This window comes from Elephas maximus, chromosome 17 (genome assembly GCF_024166365.1).
Source record: "Elephas maximus indicus isolate mEleMax1 chromosome 17, mEleMax1 primary haplotype, whole genome shotgun sequence".
NCBI lineage: Eukaryota > Metazoa > Chordata > Mammalia > Proboscidea > Elephantidae > Elephas > Elephas maximus.
This window is the reverse complement of record NC_064835.1, coordinates 37324761-37343255: the sequence shown is the minus strand read 5'-3', so window position 1 is coordinate 37343255 and position 18495 is coordinate 37324761. Positions and strand designations below refer to the sequence as shown.

General features: G+C 41.8%; 1 protein-coding gene across 5 annotated transcripts in view; it reads left to right on the top strand.

The window, feature by feature from the left end:
- OPCML (opioid binding protein/cell adhesion molecule like) overlaps nucleotides 1-18495 on the top strand; it is a 1635517-nt gene that overhangs the window by 1599167 nt on the left and 17855 nt on the right. For 4 of the 5 annotated variants that reach the window (XM_049856264.1, XM_049856262.1, XM_049856266.1 and 1 more), the window contains 2 exons: nucleotides 17337-17474; nucleotides 17862-17982. In XM_049856264.1, the coding sequence (XP_049712221.1) occupies nucleotides 17337-17474; nucleotides 17862-17982 (259 nt within the window). The remainder of the gene's footprint in view (nucleotides 1-17336; nucleotides 17475-17861; nucleotides 17983-18495) is intronic. The other variant, XM_049856263.1, reaches the window with a different exon arrangement.

Genomic DNA, 18495 nt, shown 5'->3' with positions numbered 1-18495 from the left:
CAGGGCTCCCAGCTTGTCACAAATATACTCGTTTCACTTGTTTTTTCTGATCTTTGTTGTAAAGAGGGCTCAATGGAAGCATTGGCCTATTCCACCATCTTGGCTCCACCCCTCTTTTCTTTTTTTTTAGTTGTACTTTAGATGAAGTTTACCGAACAACCTAGTTAGTACATATTAAACAGTTAGTACACATATTGTTTTATGACATTGTTTCATAACCCCACGACGTGTCAACACTCTCCTCAATCTTGAGTTCCCTTTTACAAGCTTTCCTGTTCCCTCTTGCTTTCTAGTCCTTGTCCTTGGGTTGGTGTGTCCCTTTAATCTTCTTTTGTTTTATGGGACTAATATTCGGCTGAAGGGTGAACCTCAGGAGTGACTTCATTACTGAGCTAAAGAGGTGTCTGGAACCATACTCTTGAGGTTTCTTCAGTCTTTGTCAGACCAGCAAGCCTGGTCTTTTTTTGTGAGTTAGAATGTTGTTCTACATTTTCCTACAGCTCTGTCTGGGACCCTCTATTGTGATCCCTGTCAGAGCAGTCAGTGATGGTAGCTGGTCACCATCTAGTTATAGTGGACTCAGTCTGGTGGAGGCCGTGGTAGATACGGTCTATTAGTCTTTTGGACTAATATTCCTTTGTATCTTTAGTTTTCTTCATTCTCCCTTGCTCCCGAAGGGGTGAGACCAATGTTGTATCTTAGATGGCTTTTAAGGCTTTTAGGGCTCCAGACACTACTCACCAAAGTAGAATGTAGAACATTTTCTTTAAAAACTGTGTTATGCCAGCTGAGGTAGGTGTTCCCTGAGACCATGGTCCCCACATCACTCAGCCCAGCAATTCCATCCTTCAGGAGTTTGGATGTGTCTATGGAGCTTCCATGAACTTGTCTTCTACAAATTGTGCTGGCTTCCCCCGTATTGTCTACTGTCTTTCCCTCACCAAAGTGGTCTCATATAATATTTGTCTTGTGATTGACTTCTTTCACTCAGCGTAGTGCCCGCTAGATTCATCCATGTTATCAGATGCTTCACAGATTCATCATTGTTCTTTATTGTTGCATAATACTCCATTGTGTGTATGTATCATAGTTTGTTTATCCATTCATCTGTTGATGGGCATCTAGGTTGTTTCCATCTGTTTGCTATTGTGAACGTGCTGCAATGAACATGGATATGCATATGTCTATTGACATATGCATGAGAGATATCGGTGTGTAATTTTCTTTTGTTGTGGTATCTTTGGCTTTGGTATCAGGGTTATGCTGGCTTCATAGAGTGAATTTGGAAGTATCCCTTCCTTTTCTATGTTCTGAAATATTTGGGTAGTACTTTTGGAAGTTCTTCTCTGAATGTTTGATAGAATTCTCCAGTGAAGGCACCTGGACTAAGTCTTTTTCATGTTCAGAGTTTTTTTTTTTTTTTTTTTCCACCTGTTCAGTCTCTTCTCTTGTTATGGGTTGGTTCAGATTTTCATCAATTTGTGTTAGTTTGGGTAGGTAGTGTGTTTCTAGAAATTTGTCCATTTCCTCTAGGTTTTCAAATTTCTAGGAGTATAGTTTTTCATAATACTCTGTTATGATTCTTTGTATTTCTGTTGGGTCTGTTATAATGTCCCCCATTTCATTTCTTATTTGGGTTATTTGCACCCTCTCCTGTTTTTCTTTTGTCAGTTTGGCCAGGGGTTTGTCAATTTTGTTGATCCTTTCAAAGAACCAACTTTTGGTTTTGTTGATTCTATTATTTTTCTATACTCTATTTCATTTATTTCTGGTCTGGTCTTTATTATTTCCTTTCTTCTGGTGGCTGTAGGCTTCTTTTGCTGTTCTCTTTCTATTCGTTCAAGCTGTGTAGCTAATGTTTTGATTTTGTCCCTTTTTTCTTTTTTGATGTGTGCATCTATTGCTATAAATTGACCTCTGAGGACTGCCTTTGCTGTGTCCCAAAGGTTTTGGTATGATGTGTTTTCATTCCTGTTTGGTTCTAGGAATTTTTTTATTTCATCTCTGATTTCTTCTATTACCCAGTGATTTGTAAGGTGGTTGTTATTCAGTTTCCTTGTAACTGACTCTTTTTCCTTGCTCTTCCTGTTGTTAATTTCTACCTTGATGGTGTTGTGGTCAGAGAAGATACTTTGCATTATCTCAATGTTTTGGATTTTGTTGAGGGTAGCTCTGTGGCCTAAGATGTGGTCTATTCTGGACAGCATTTCACATGGATTGGAAAAGAATGTGTACTTTGCAGCTATTGGGTGGAGTGTTCTATATATGTCTGTGAGGTCCATTTCACTGATTGTGCCCTTTAGCTCTTCTGTTGAGTTTTTTTTAGATGTTCTGTCCTTTTCTGAGAGTGGTGAGTTGAAGTCTCCTACTATTATTGTGGAACTGTCAATTTCTCTTTTCAGTGCTGTTACAGTTTGTTTTACGTATTTTGGAGCCCTACCGTTCCGTGCATAGGTGTTTATTATGATCATGTCTTTATGATGGATCATCCCTTTAATCATTATATAGTGCCCTTCTTTGTCTTTTATGGTGGATTTTGTTTTAAAGTCTATTTTATTTGAGATTAGTGTTGTCACTCCTGCTCTTTTTTGGTAGCTGTTAGCTTGATATATTTTTTTACAACCTTTGATTTTTTAATAAATTACTTCTTTGTTTCTAAGGTGTGTCTCTTGTAGACAACATATTGATAGATCCTGTTTTTTTTTATTTAATCTGTTCTGTCACTCTTTGTCTCTTTATGGGTGCATTTATGCCATTTACTTTCAGTGTAATTATTGATAGGTGTGAGTTTATTGCTGTCATTTCGTAGTGTTCTTTTTTTGTTGTTGCTGCTGACTTTTTCTTTGTCCCTCTTACTCTCCTGTGCAGAATTCCTTTTGTTTATGACTTTTTTTCATTTCTTTTGTTTTTGTAGATTTTGTTTTTACTGAGACTTTATGGACTTTATGTTTTTCTTCTTTTTTTAGATGAGTAGGTTTGTTAACTTTCTTTGTGGTTATCTTGAAATTTACCCTTATTTTCCTAGGTTTGAACCAATCTATTATTACTTGGTATCTCCTTGTCTTCCTCTCCATTAGAAAGTTCTATACCTACACCATTTAATTGTTCTGACATTTTTGTCATTTACAGATTAACCTCTCTGGTTCCCCGTTGTACTTCTTTTGGTTTTTGATAGTCCTTGAGAGTTCATTTTCTTAGTTGTTATCTGGCTGGTGCAATCTTGCATCCTAGATTTAGGCTGTGGTCTGATGTTTGTTCTTAAACCGAAGGGCTGCCTTTAATAATTCTTGTAAGCTTGGTTTGGTTTTTACATAGTCTCTGAATTTCTGTTTATCTAGAAATGTAATAATTTCACCGTCATATTTGAAAGAGAGTTTTTAGGATATATTATTATTGGTTGGCAACTTTTTTCTTTCAAGGTTTTATATATGTCATCCCATTGTCTTATTCCTTGCATGGTTTCTGTCAAATAACCAGAGCTTAGTCTTATTGTTTCTCCTCTGAATATGACTTTTTGTTTTTCTTGAGCTGCTCTCAGGATTCTTTTGTTGTCCCTGCTTTTAGCAAGTGTAATTATGATATGCCTTGGCGATTTTCTTCTGGGATCTATCCTATACAGGGTGCATTGAGCTTCTTAGATGGTCACCTTTTCATCCTTCATGATATTAGGGAAGTGTTCCGCCAGGAATTCTTCAATGATCCTCTCTGTGTTTTCCATTTTCTACCCGTGTTCTGGAAGTGTGATCACTTGCAAATTTTTGCTTTAGATTATATCCCACATAATTCTCAGGGTTTCTTCATTTTTCTTACTTCTTTTTTTTCTGGTTTTTCCTTAAACAGAGTTGAATCCAAGTGTTTATCTTCAACTTTGCTAATCCTGTCTTCCATCGTTTCAAACCTGCTCCTCATCCCTTCCATGACACTGCCCATTTCTGAAATCTTGTTGTTTATATTTTGGATTTCTAGTCGTTGTTTTTGTATGGTTTCTAGTTGTGAATTTATTTTGGCATTTTGTTCCTGTATTAGTTTCCTGAATTCTTCCATTTTTTTTTCTGTATTTTCCATGAATTTGTCTATTTTTCCTTCATTTTTGTCTGCTTTGTGCTTCAACTCTTGGATAGCTCCGAATATTAGAGATTTGAGTTCCCTGTCAGGTAGGTCTGGTGCCTTTTCTTCTACTGGAAAGTCATCTGGTGTTTTATTTTGGACGCCTACTGGAACCATCCTGTCTTTTTTTTTTTTTTTTAATGTGTTTTGATATTGTCTGCTGTCTTTGGGACATTCAGTAGTTCTTTTCTTCATTTATTGATTGTACATTTATTTGTTTCATCCTGCTTTTTTGTTTTATTTGGTTACGTCTGAGCAGGCAGGCTATACGTTCTTTGTTATTTGGTCATCTGTGGGCACAATACTTTTCACCTCGTTTTTCAATGGGCAGGGCTAGTTGTTCAGCTGTGGTGCAGCAGGGCAGGTCTAGCTAAAGGGGAGGAGCTGGGATAGGTTGTTTGTGTCATATATTAGGGTCATTATGGTAGGCTGGAAGTCAGTGCAGGGCAGGTTATGATAGGACATGCCTGTGTTCCTCAGGGGTGTGACGTTCAGGGCACAATGCAGATAGACAAGTAGGAGGGGGGAGATTGTGATGTGTGGAGCTAAGTTGGGTATGGGAAAGATGAGAGAGAAATAGGAGCCAAAAACAAACAAAGAAGTGCTACAGGAGCTTGCCACTGGAGTGCAAAAATAAGAAACCAAAAAATAAAGAAAAACAAAAGGGGAAAAAAAAAGAAAAGAGAAATAAATAAATAAATATTAGAAAGAGAAAAAAAAAAAGGCTCTAGGGATCCCACCAGTAAAGCTGCGAAGATCAGGAAAGTGGCTCCCAGGCTGCACAGTATAGCCTGGCTAGAAGGGGTAGGGATGTCACACAGCACCAGGCATTCAGGAGACAGGAAAAGAAGGTAAGTATAGAGAGACGAGAAACTGAGAAATGAAGAAAGATGAAAAGGAAAAAAGAAGTGCCCCAGGGAGCCCACTGGTGGGACTGTGCGGGCTGGGGAAGTGGCTCCCAAACCACACTGTACAGCCTGGCTAGAAGGGGCTCCCAACCCTTGAAAAGAAAAAAGAAAACAAACAAACAAAACAAAGCCAAAAAAAAATCCCCAGGAATCCCACTAGCGTGGCAGTGGACAGGGAAAGCTGTTCTACCGTTGAGCAGTGCTTTCCAACCTTTCAAGAAGAAGCAAAGATGGCATACGGAGCCAGGTATTCAAGAAGGGTGGGGAGGGTGGTGAGAGGCACGGAAGAAACAAAAAGAAGCAGTAAAAAGCAACACAAGCAACAAACAAATGGCATTCCAGGAGCCAGCCGGTGCGGGCAGGGCGAATCCAAAGAACAAGGGGCCGAAGCCAGTGCCTCTTGACCAAGAGACTGCAGCTGGCAGGAAGCAGAGGAGGCTGAGCAGCAGGAGAGAGAAGGATGGAGGGTGGGAAAGTGTATATCGCTGTTTACTGGGTGTTCTGTCTCCTGCTGTGAGATCCTGGAAGCTGCTTTCCAGTATTCCCTGTTCTCTGTTGTGGGCGGGGTGAATCCAAGTGGCATGGATCCTGCACTTCTTGGCCAGCTGAGCAACCATAGCCAGCTATGGAGCAGGGGAGGTTGAGCAGAGGGGAGAAGGAGGTGGGGTGGGAAAGCATATATCACTGGTTACCAGGTGTTCTGTCTCCTGCTGGGAGCTCCATGAAGCTGCCTTCTGGTAGTCCCTGTCCACCAGTCTCCAACAGGAGTACAAGATGGCAAATCCGTGCTGCATTAGTTGATAGAAGACCTCCACATGTATCTCTCCTCACTCTCTTTTCTCTGTCAGTTTCTTATTCCATTTGGCGCTCTTCATTTGACACTTAGAGTTCAAGGATTGACGTTTGCCTCTGTTTTACTTAGTTTTTTTGGTCTTTGCTGTGGAGGAATGACATGGTGCTTCTGTCTAAAGCACCATTTTGGCTGGAAGCCCTCAAAAACCCATTTTCTAAAAGCACTCTCAGGGAATTCTGAGGCTGAATGTCCACTGACCACACAAGCAGAGTACATTTCTGTTGCTCCAAACATTTTTCTCTTCAGAAACTGGACTGGGGTGACTTGTGATGTCTGTTTAGGCTAATTCAGGCCAAGTTCAGTCAATTTCATTTTAAATTTTTTTATAGTACTTTAGATGAAGGTTTACAGAACAAACTAGTTTCTCCTTAAACAGTACACACATTGTTCTATGACATTTGTTAACAACCCCATGACATGTCAACACTCTCCCTTTTCAACCTTGTGTTCCCTGTTACTAGCTTTTTGTTCCCTTTTGCCTCCTAGTCCCTGCGCCTGGACTGGTGTGCCCCTAAATGCAACTAATCATTTTATTTTATGGGTCTGTGCAATCTTTGGCTGAATGTTGACCCTCAGGAGTGACTTCATTACTGAGCTGAAAAGGTGTCTGGGGCCCATACTCTTAGGGTTTCTCTAGTCTCTGTGAGGCCAGCAAATCTGGTCTTTTTGAGCTAGAATTTTGTTCCACATTTTCCTCCAGCTTTGTCTGGTGCCCTCTATTGTGATCCTTTTCAGAGCAGTCAGTGGTGGTAACTGGGCACCATCTGGTTGTATTGGACTCAGTCTGGTGGAAGCCAGGATAGATGTGGCCCATTAATCCTTTGGACTAATCTTTCCTTTGTATCTTTAGTTTTCTTCACTCCTCTTGCTTCCGAAGGGGTGAGACCAGTGGAGTATCCTAGATGGCTACTCACAGGCTTTTAAGACCCCAGATGCTACTCACCAAAGTAGAATGTAGAACATTTTCTTTATAAGCTACGTTATGCCACTTGAGCTAGACATTCCCTGAGACCAAGGTCCCCACAGCACTCAGCCCAGCAATCTGGTTGCCCAGTGAGTTTGAATGTGTCCATGGAGCTTCCATGACTTTGCCTTATACAAGTTGTGCTGGCTTCCCCAGTATTGTGTACTGTCTTACCCTTCACCAACATTATCACTTATCTATTGTCCTAATAGTTTTTCCATCCCCACCCCACCCCTCCCTTCCCTCATAACCATCAAAGATTATTTCCTTTTGTGTAAACCTTCTCATGATTTTTTACAGTAATGGTGTCATACAATATTTGTCCTTTCGTGATTGACTTACTTCACTCATCATAATGTCCTCCCGATTTATCCATGTTATGAGATGCTTCACAGATTCATCATTGTTCTTTATCATTGTGTAATACTCCACTGTGTGTATGTACCACAGTTTGATTATCCATTAATCTGTTGGTGGGCATCTAGGTTGTTTCCATCTTTTTGCTATTATGAACAATGCTGCAACGAACATGGGTGTGCATATGTCTATTCGTGTGATGACTCTTATTTCTCTAGGATATATTCCTAGGAGTGGGGTTGCTGGATCATATATTATTTCTGTTAAGTCATACTTTCTACGGACACATATAAATGAGAGAAGTAGTATCTCATTCATTGCTTTGATCGATTTGTTTGTTTTTAATGTTTATTTTATTTTTTAAGCAGTAGTTTACTGAAGCTAAAGTACAAGAATTAGTTTCACTTTTTCACTGTTAATACTGAAATAGCCCAGTTGGTGCAGAGTGCAAATTATAGTAATAATAATAAGAAACCATGTAATAAATAAAAACTTTCCAAATGCACTTAGAAATTTTGTAAATAACAATTGTTTAAGCTCTGCTTTTTAAATATTCTGATTTATTTTTTTGTTTTTCTTCTACCTCAAAATAATTTTGGCTGGAACAGCATATTCCAGTTTATATTTAGCTAATTTTTAGAATATAAAAGTTAACTACTTTTTTAACTGAACTAGTTTACTGTACTCACCAAATATATTTAAGCTTCTCTCCTCCACTGTTTGTCTGCCTATATAGAATTCCAGCTTTCTGCATCCTCATTCTGTTTCTTTTTCCCCAGCCCTCCCTCTGAATTTACATTTAAAGGGAATGTGCTATATCCTGTAGCTGCCCTAGTTGTTTCTCCATCACTCATCCAGGACCACTCCTTCTGGGTCAATAGTGTCATCTAGAGTCTAAAAAATCTTGTGTCTTGATTCCTTCTACACACATGGAACCTAACTCAGGAAAGAAAACATAAGTAAATCCAAGTTTGACACAATCTTCTTGGTGCTTTGGGAAGAAGTTGTTCTTGCTGCAGGCTCTGTGCTTGAGTACCTGGGGAGTGGTATCCATGTGGGCTGAGAAAAGGCAGTAGGCACCATGAGGCCCAGCTCTGGCTGTTCTCCCCTTACAGTGTGGCATGAACCCCTTCACTGACCTTACCTGAAGTCAAGCTTCTAGAGCCAACATCATGTCTATATGCCCTAAGAAGGGGCAGGGAGGAGGTCACAGAGGTCTAGACATACTCAAAGATTGCTGAGTCCCATATACTACTAGGCTTTAAGTGATTTCACAGAGAGGAAGCCTAAGGGCCTCCGAGCACAACTAGCACTTAGAAACAACAGGAGTCTTCAACTTACCAACCTGGTTTCTTATCCCTGCTTGTGCATTAGAATCCCCTGGGAAATTTATAGAGCATGCCAGCACCACAGCCCCACCCCAGACCAAGTCAGCCAGTCTGTAAGGGTGGTCACAAGAGCTTATTTTTAAAGAGCTCCTTGGCTGGTTGTATTGTGCACCCAAGGTTAAGAACCTCTATTCGAGGTGCATCGTCTTAGACATCATTCCAGAGCAGGTTCCCTGATATTCCCTTCTCCTAACTCAACCTTCCAGACACTGCCCTTTTGCATCCTCAGGTCTTTTTGTCTTCTCTTCCTAGTAAAGAGCTCAAGAATCCCAGTGGGTCAGAACTGATGTTCCAGGGCTGCCCTGCTGCATGAGTCACTTGAGTCCTTCTCTTCTGGTATCATCTTCAGCTTCCTACCCATCAGAAATGGGAGTCACCAACTACTTCCTTCACCCTCAGTCTTCCAAGAAGGGAGGATTGGGAAACTGTGCCTGCCACTAGGGGACTTCTCAGAGTCCCAGCTCCAAAAACCAAACCAAACTCGTTCCTGTAGAATCAATTCTAACTCTTAGCAACTTTATAGGATGGAGTAGAACTGCCCCATAGGGTTTCCAAGGAGCAGATGATGGATTCGAACTGCTGACCATTTGGTTAGGAGCCAAGCTCTTAACCACTGCACCACGAGGGCTCCAGTTTAGGGGACCATTATTAATGTACTCCTTCCTCCACTGGGAGCTCAGTTAACTTTAATGGTAATGCATTGATCTTGTCATTAGCCAAATTACTGTCAGCCTCAGAGAAGGCAGGCAGCAGGGAGCCCTGGACAGGGCAAGTGCCCCTCCCTCAGGGAAGGCCCTTCAGCCACTGCTTCACAAAGGTTGACTGAGCTCAAGACAGAGAGCTTCTGTCACTGTGACAAGTGCCCGTTGACCTGAGGCTCAGCCTCTAAACCAAAATGACTTTCACACAATTCAATTGCTCTTATTCATTAAGGAAAATGAAACAGTGGGTTTATCACACTTTTCGTTAACTCTAAGGTAGCAATAGGAACATATCTGGGAGTTGGGAATGGGCAAGGATGGAATGTACTGCTGTCCACACTCACTCCCTGGTTTAATTAAGAGGTGAGCCCAAAGTTGCTTATTGCCAGCAGTAAAAGTTCTGAGGAGAGTAGGGGGTATGGAGGACAGAGCATGGGGAAAGGGGACTGCCAGGAAGAGGGAAGACTAGACAGAAGGGAGAGGAGTGAGTTGGAGGATTCAGGGCTTCCAAACCTGTAGACTTCAGGCACAGATAGAACAAATGCTGCCTGTGTAGCCTATACTAGATGCCCAGAAGTTCAAAGGTTGTGGAAGGCATTGTTCTTGCACAAAGGGTGCTTGCAGTTTGGACAGTGGGATGTTACCATATGGGAAAGAGTCCCTGGGTGGCACAAACAGTTAAGTGCTCAAGTACTAGCCAAAGGGTTGGTGGTTCGAACCCACCCAGGGGCACCTCAGAGGACAGGCCAGGCAATCTTCTTCTAAAAGTCCACAGTCCTGAAAACCCTGTGGAGCAGTTCTAACTCTGCATACATGAGGTAGCCATGAATCAGAACCAGCTCAACAGCAACTAGCAACAACGACCACTGCAAGGGACGCAAGCACAGACAGCACAAGGCTGAGTTTTTGTGTGCCAAGTTCATCCCGAATGCTGAAACCTACCCAATTACAAACCCAAGCATATTTCTATCCTTTAAAGGAGGAAGCTCTGGTGTTGGGAGGTGATTGAAGATGATGCCAGGTTCCTAGGGGGAGAGGAGAACCCTATACCAGCCCTTAGGTTTCCAGAAGGCAGAGCCCTCTTTAATCCTTTTCACATCTCTCACTTGTGGAAGAAGGTGGGCATCCTTTGGACCAAGTTATGCAGGGCCAAGGCCATTACAGATAGGTAAGGCCAGCACTGTGACATCTCCACCACCTTCTTTATTCCCCTCTGCTGGGGTCCAGTGGATGCTCCTCACCCTGTAATCTGTTCCAACACCACCTTTCCTCTCAGTTCCAGCTACAGAGCCTGCAACTGAGTACACGGTCAAGGACCTCCACTTTAGCCCAGCCATCTTTAGCTCTTAGGGAAAAGGCAGGAAGCTCCACATCAGCCTTGACTTCCAAGCCCAGATTGCACTCTAGATTTACAGCAATAGCACTAATATTCTGATCTGCTTATGGCTCATTTTATGTGGTTATTCTCTATTGGTCAGAATCCTAGAAAGAGTGATGGGATTTGGGCACATGCCCCTTTATAAACTTCTGACAATTTCTGGCTCACCCTGCAGGCCTCATAGGGACAGAGACAGTGGGGAGGGGATTGCTTCAGACAGGACTAGACCTTTTTCTTTCCTCAGCTGTATCTTGCTCCAGGCCTCTAGGTCAAGATTTCTAGCAAAGACACAACTATGCCAGTCAACCTACACTTTATGGTAAGCATGGTACAATCCTTACTGGACTAAAAGCTCTGTTCCTTGATAGCTTAGGTTACCACCTAGCTTTGTTGAGTGGGTGAGGGGATATTTTTCAGGGTGGATCAAAAAAACTAGTTATGATAAACAGATCAGAAGCATGCTCACAGTCATCTGAACATCTGATTCCGGTTTTCCAAGTTCAGTATTGATAGGGTTCACGTATAATAGCCCTTTTTGTAGGGTAGCAGAGAGACTTCTTCTCTTGCTTTTCCAGAAACCCTACCATTTGAGCTAAATGAACCACCAGGGTACCCATGCTCTCCCTACTCCCATGTGTTTACTCTTGTCGGCTTCATCTCCAACTCTTGCTTGTGTCCCCATCCAAGTTCTTCCTCTGGCACTTTCCTATACATGCCTTCTCCTCTCTTGTGGATGTCACCTGAGCTATTCCTCATACGCCCCCCTCCTCCGCTCTCACCCTCCTGCCCATTTCCTCTATGCTACATACCCCTGGGCATGTTCCCCTGTGAGTCACCTCCTTACAGGCCTCATGGCAAAAGCTGTGACATTTAACCTCACAAAGCAGCTTCCAGAGAAAGGGCAGTAGCTTCTATAGTGTACTCACAGGGACAGTAGTGGCGGGACACCTAGGAGATGACCTTAAATCCTTTCAAAGAAAAAGTCAGGCAGGATTTGCCTCAATATAGAATAATTGAGCCATCTAGCTGAAGGAAAGACCACCTCTAGAAGTCAACCCTGGGAATATCCAGACAGAGACGACAACCCACACAAAGCAGAAGGCTGAAGTCTTCGAGCCTTGTGGTACTTCCAACTCTATAATTGTGAGAAGTTGGCTGAGGAAATGGAAGGGAAAGTGGGATGCAAGAGCGATGGCAGGGACACAGCTGGTGAGGGTGGATAGGATGTGAGGGGGAGAAAGGACAGCAGCAGATCAGGACACCTCCAGCTCAAAAAAATTTTACTCTGGGTTTCCGATTGGATCTCTTCATCCTGAATACTTAGCTTTCTTCCATCTGTAGCAAACTTTCTGGCCCGCCATCTCTTAGTCGAGGGATCTAGAGACTATCGAGAACTGAAAAATTGAGACTTGGGTCATAAACATAAAAAGTGCTCCAAACTGCAGGTTGGTGAGTTTGTAAACTACCCACCATCACGGACCTTGTCTTCTATGTTGTTTCTACCCTGGGCCCCACAGTACCTAATGAAATACCTTGTTCATAGTAAGTATGGGTACAATAGCTGCAGATGATGTCAGCAGCATGCTGAGCCAGGGATGTTCCTTCTAGGCAGTTTCTTTGTCTGTTCTTCCATTTCTCAGATGGAATAGACCTTGTTTGTGGGGCTTGTTTTTTGCATTCTGTGACTATGTTATGGCCGACTATGAGTTCTTACAGAAGCCCTTGTGCCCTGCATTCATAGGGCCTTCTCGCTCTACTCCCAAGACTGCATCCTGCATCTGAGGGATTCTACAGAAACATGGCCCTGGGACTTCCCACATCCCCTGATAAATGGCCCAGTTTGCATCCTTGTAGATCATAATCTAATGCAGTGAAAACTGAGCTTATCTCCTTGAAGCTCCCCTCTGTGGAAGAAACTACCCAGGGTTTATGTATTCCTGCCAATGATTCCAGGCCTACTTACTTTGCTTCCAGTCACGTTATATCAGGATGTCTGAAAGTATAGGACAGGCCTATAATACCTTTAAGCTATTGGCTTGTTATCGGACATCTCATCATAAAAAACATTTATTGGGCAAATATGGCACTTCTGTTTTTATATCCTTTGTCAGAGAAATTGTTGTAAGCTTATAGCCTATCTCTTTTTTTTTTTTAATTCCTTCTGAATGAGTCCTCAGAATCTTTCTGATGGCTCCCAGGTCATTTTGTCTGACACCCTCTGCCTTTCTTTCTATCTTGCTTCCTCACACTAGCACATCCTTCCTCCTCCTTCTCTTCTGTTCTTCATCTATTTCTTCCTTCCCTTCTGGCTCCATAGCCAGTAGTTTGACTCTTCAGCAAAGAGGATTAAACCATTTGTTGTCTTCTGCCCCTTTCTGTGCAGCATGGGATCAGAATTTTAAATGGTAACCAGAAAGGGGGAGGGTAGAAGAGGCATGAAACCCTTCAATTCCCTAAGTCTCCAGGCATTTAGCAACCTAGATTTATTCTGGTTTGAAAGTCTCACTCAGCACTCATAGTAGTTAAGAAAATAGCATCTAGATCTGAGACGGAGAGGACTCTAAACATCCTGTATGGAGCTCTGGTGGCACAGTGGTTAAGAATTCAGTTGCTGACCAAAAGGCCAGAAGTTCAAATCCACCAGCTGCTCCTTGGAAACCCTATGGGGCAGTTCTACTCTGTCCTACAGGGTCACTATGAGTCAGAATTGACTCAATGGCAATGTGTATACCCATTTTGCACAAAGAAACCTGTGTTTGGGGAGGATATGGGCTTTCAGTTAGATTATAAGAGGCTTTAAGGGTCCTAATTCTCAGCGCAATGTATTCTACTTATCCCTATATCCAAAAGCTATTGTGTCTTTTGAAGATACAGGCTACACAGCCTTTCAGCATGAGGGGCACTCAGTAAGTTTTGTTGGCCAACCAACCACTTTGTAGACCTAGATAACTCTAAGTAAGAATGAGCAAATGAGCAGGACTTGTATGTTTCCTTATAGCATCACTCCTCAAAGTGTGGTCTCAGAACCAACAGCATCAGCACCACCTGGCCACTTGTTAGGATCACAGAGTCTCAGGCCCCACCCAGACCTACTGAATCAGAATATATTTTTAAAAGCTACTCAAGGAATTTATATGCAAATTAAAATCTGAGAAGCACTACTTTATAACACAAACTTGACAAAATTCATTTTCTTACTTAATGAGGTAGTATTATCATAATGATTCCTATTTTGCATGAAACACACTCTTCCTTCCTCCTTTTCTTGCTGTCACATAATGGCCCCATAAAAACAGCATTCCACAGAGTGAAGATAAATCCCCACATGCTAGAGGGTGGCCATGCTGCCCCAAGAAGTGCCCAGGATCTGTCTTACTCATAAAAACCTTGAGAATTACTCACCTTCCCAGCATACTGTCTTTTCTTTGTGAAATGACCCCTTCACTTTGTGGGGGGTCAGCAGATTCTAAGTTGACTAGCATTGATGGATGCCACCTTATCAGGAGATTTCAAAGCATCTGGCTGGTGTATACCACCCGGTGTGATTTGGGACCTGGTTACTCTCTCCAAGGAAAGGGGGCGAGTGACCTGCCTAAACCTCCTGTCAGGCCCTGCAGATAACGGATTCATATGGTTAAATCCAATTGGGTTTAATTACTGCGGCAAATACTCCACAGAACATTTTGAAAGAATAATGAAGTCTTAATTGCAGGAAGTCAGAATCGCAATCCTGCCGTATTTATTCTTTGCAGAAAAGGTGAGGTAAGACTGAAAAGTCGTTTTGGTGTATGGGATTTTATTTTTGTTTATTCCCTGAAAAAACTTAGGTTGGTCAACTGGCATAATTTCAATAAAAACCAGTTGCCATTGAGTCTACTCCAAATCATGGAAACTCCATGTGTGTCAGAGTAGAATTGTGCTCCCAAAGGGTTCAATGGCTGATTTTTCAGTAATCGATCACCAGGCTTTCCTTCCAAGGTGTCTTTGGGTGAACTCAAATCTCCAACATTTTGGCTAGCAGTGAAGTGGGTTAACCATTTATGTCACCCAGAGACTCCTACAGTTTTCAATAAGCTAGGCTATTTTTATCTTTCTCAGACTTTTTGAAATAAATCATCTCAAATCGCACCCTCTCCCTGCCCTCTTACACTTTCCCTTTCTGCTCCGCACACATGGTGAATCATGACTTGGTTGGGTGAGCGTCCATTGGATCAGAAGATGCTTTGACAGAATTTTGGGGAAAGTTGTATTTATTTAAAGAGTTTTTATTGTCCTATAAACTAATTTGGCCTTAAGTCTTGGGGCACAAAAAGGAATCGAGCAGCAGGTTTATTAGAAATGAAATGTTTTTTCCTTTCTTGGCCTTTGTGTTGGTTGAGTTTTCACAGGAGCCTGTTGTTTTGAGGAAAATCAGAACATCTATGTTTCAAGACCAAGAATCTGTTCTCTTTGCACTAACAACAGGAGTGAGTTAAGGGACATGTATTGATCCGTAGTGTTTCAAGAATGTGTAATGAAAGCAAGGGAAATATTGCAGTTCCAGGTAATTTTTGACCATGAATTCAAATTTTGCAAGTATGTAACAGTAAAGTCTCCAGAATGCCACAAAAAGTCAGACATTAAGTCCATAAAGCTGTTCTGGTAACCATGGCTCTACCATGTGGGACTAACCATAGCATTTATTTTATTTTGGCAAACATTTATTTTGGCAAACACTTATGCCCCACTGTAAATATACTTTGAAATTGAATCTACTTTTTTGTATTCAATTTTGTATTAAAGGGCTTAATGTTCACTTATTCATTTCACAAGATGAGAGAATCTCTGAAGACTTATACCCAGTTGTATCAGCACTGGCATGGAAAAAGAGCCAGAACTGAAACGGTAAACAGTTTGTGCTCAGAAGGCTTGCATACAGCATTGTCTTGAAAAACAATTAAAATAATTACTGATTTACTTTGGTGAGCCCGCCTCCAGTGCCATCCAGTCGATTCCGACTCATAGCGACCCTATAGGCCAGAGTAGAAACTGCCCCATAGAGTTTCCAAGGAGTGCCTGGCAGATTCGAACGAGAAAGACAATACACAATATAAGGGAAGTCAGCACAACTTGACCAAGGTAAAATCATAGTAACTTCCTGGGCACATCCAGACCCCTTGGGGGAGCCAATTACTGGAGGTGAGGGCTGAGGATCATTGCTTCAGGTGACATCTAGATCAATTGGCATAACATAGTTCATAAAGAAAATGTTCTACATACTACTTTGGTGAATAGCATCTGGAGTCTTAAAAGCTGCCGGCAGCCATCTAAGGTACATCCATTGGTCCCATCCCATCTGGAGCAAAGGAGAATGAAGAAAACCAAAGACACAAGGAAAACATTACTCCAAAGGACTGATGGGCCACATGAACCACAACTCCCACCAGCCTGAATACAGAAATACTAGATGATACCTGGATACCACCACCAACCGATCTGACAGGGATCACAGTCAGAGAAGGAGAAAAATGTAGAACGAAATTCAAATTCACAAATAAAGATCAGGCTTGCTAGTCTGACAGAGGCTGGAGGAACCTCCAAGACTATGGCACCTAGACACCCTGCTAACTCAGAACTGAAGCTACTCTCGAAGTCGACCTTTCAGCCAAAGATTAGACAGGCCTATAAAACAAACAATAACACACATGAAGAACATGCTTCTTAGTTCAATCAAGTATATGAGACCAAATGGGCAACACCTGCCCAAAAGCAAAGATCAGAAGGGAGGAAGGGACAGGAAACCTGGATGAATGGACACAGGGAACCTGGGGTATAAAGGGAAAGGAGGGTAGTGCTGACGCTTTGCAGAAATTGCAACCAATGTCACAAAAAAATTTGTGTATAAATTTTTTAATGAGAAGCACTATAAACTTTCAAATAAAGCACAATAAATTTAAATAATAATAATAATCACCGATTTCCCCTAAAACGTATCTTTAGTTTGACCTTTGGAGTCTTGTTTCTGGAAAATGTCTGAATTCTTCAAAAGAGCACAATGCCCAAGGCAAAATGGTCTTGTTAGTTTATATAGACCTTTGTTTGACTCAAAGAGGACTTTTAGAAACCAGTTTCTTCAAGACTCAAGGTTCAAAGGGACATCTAAGGGCAAATGCCTTTAGTGGATCACCCCAACTTCATGGAACCCAGGAATCTGGATTCCAGGAGAACTAAAATGGTTTTTCAGTATTGTTTACTGGAAAAGGCATTTCTACATACTAAGAAATTAAGATGTTGTCCATACTAACATATGCTAAAATCATTGCCACTTTTTATTATATTATTGATCATGACAAATCTTTTTAACATATCACAATTGATTAATGTGCTGGGGTGTTTCACATGTATTCTCTCAGTTAATCCTAAAAATATTCAAATAAGAAAAGGTAATGATATCCCCTTCTTACTGAATGGTCTAAACAAGTTAAAGTGACTTGGTCACAAATACACTAAGTCAGAACACAAGCAGAGAATTCTTTCTTCAAATGCCAGGCCCTTTGGCCAGGATGGTGTCTTGTATCTTTGACTTGAATTCAAACTGTATTTGCATGGCTTTTCCTATTCCTTCTCCTAAGGATGAGAGTATATTCTTGTCCCTGGTTCTACAATTTCTTGATTATGTTTGTCTGTTTGTTTCTTCCCAGAAGGTCAGGGCTTTGTGAGTGAGGACGAGTACCTGGAGATCTCTAACATCAAACGTGACCAGTCTGGGGAGTACGAATGCAGCGCCTTGAATGATGTTGCTGCACCCGATGTGCGGAAAGTAAAAATCACTGTAAACTGTGAGTTGACTCGCTGTCAGGGAGATCCAGGGAAAGAGGGTACAGAGATACAGGGAACAAGCTGACAATGGTAAAGCCATTTGCTGAAAGGCCCAAGTTGCTGCCAACAGAATAGCTTTTTATCAGACTGCTTTGCCCTATCAATTGCCCCATTGCCATTTGCCCCTAGAATCTTTCTGTGGTTTTCAGTGCTTTCAGCTGTTGGGAAGATTTATTAACTTTGAATTGGTTTGAAAGCTTGGGGAAGATGGCCAAGGCTGATGCAATATCTCTAAATAAGAAGTTCTTTTCCTAAAATAAATGACTATTTAATTGGGAGGAAGAGGTGTCCCAAGAAGTCCACTCACATTGGAATACTCTGCAAGTTTATTTTTCTTTTCCCCACAGACCCCCCCTATATCTCAAAGGCCAAGAACACTGGTGTCTCAGTTGGTCAAAAGGGCATCTTGAGCTGCGAGGCCTCTGCAGTACCCATGGCTGAATTCCAGTGGTTCAAGGAAGATACCAGGTACCTTGGAAATGGAACTAGGGCAGCTCTGAGCACAGTTGATAAACTTTTCCTCTCATGAAAGGGGATGACAAAATAAAGGAGAAAGAGAGAAGGCAAAACCAGAATCCATTACAACCTCCTTTGTAACAGGGTCTCCTTTTAGATCCAGAAAAAAATAAATAAATAGAAAGGAGCTGGGAATTGACTTTGTTTTCTTATCCAAGACACTGATCTTGTACACATGTGTGCACAACAGTCTACACATGGCAGTCTTCAATAACTAACCCATTGCCATCGAGTCGATTCTGACTTATAGTGAGCCTATAGGAAAGAGTAGAACTGCCTCCTAGGGTTTCCAAGGGGTGGCTGGTGGATTTGAACTGCTCAACTTTTGATCAGCAGCCCAGCTTTTAACCACTATGCTACCAGGGCTCCTTTTGACAACTAATAGCCCGTAAACTTAGCCTTTTGAGCATGACCATTCTTTTCTTTCTCCTCTTTATGGAAGCTGTAGTACTTATGGTTTGCATT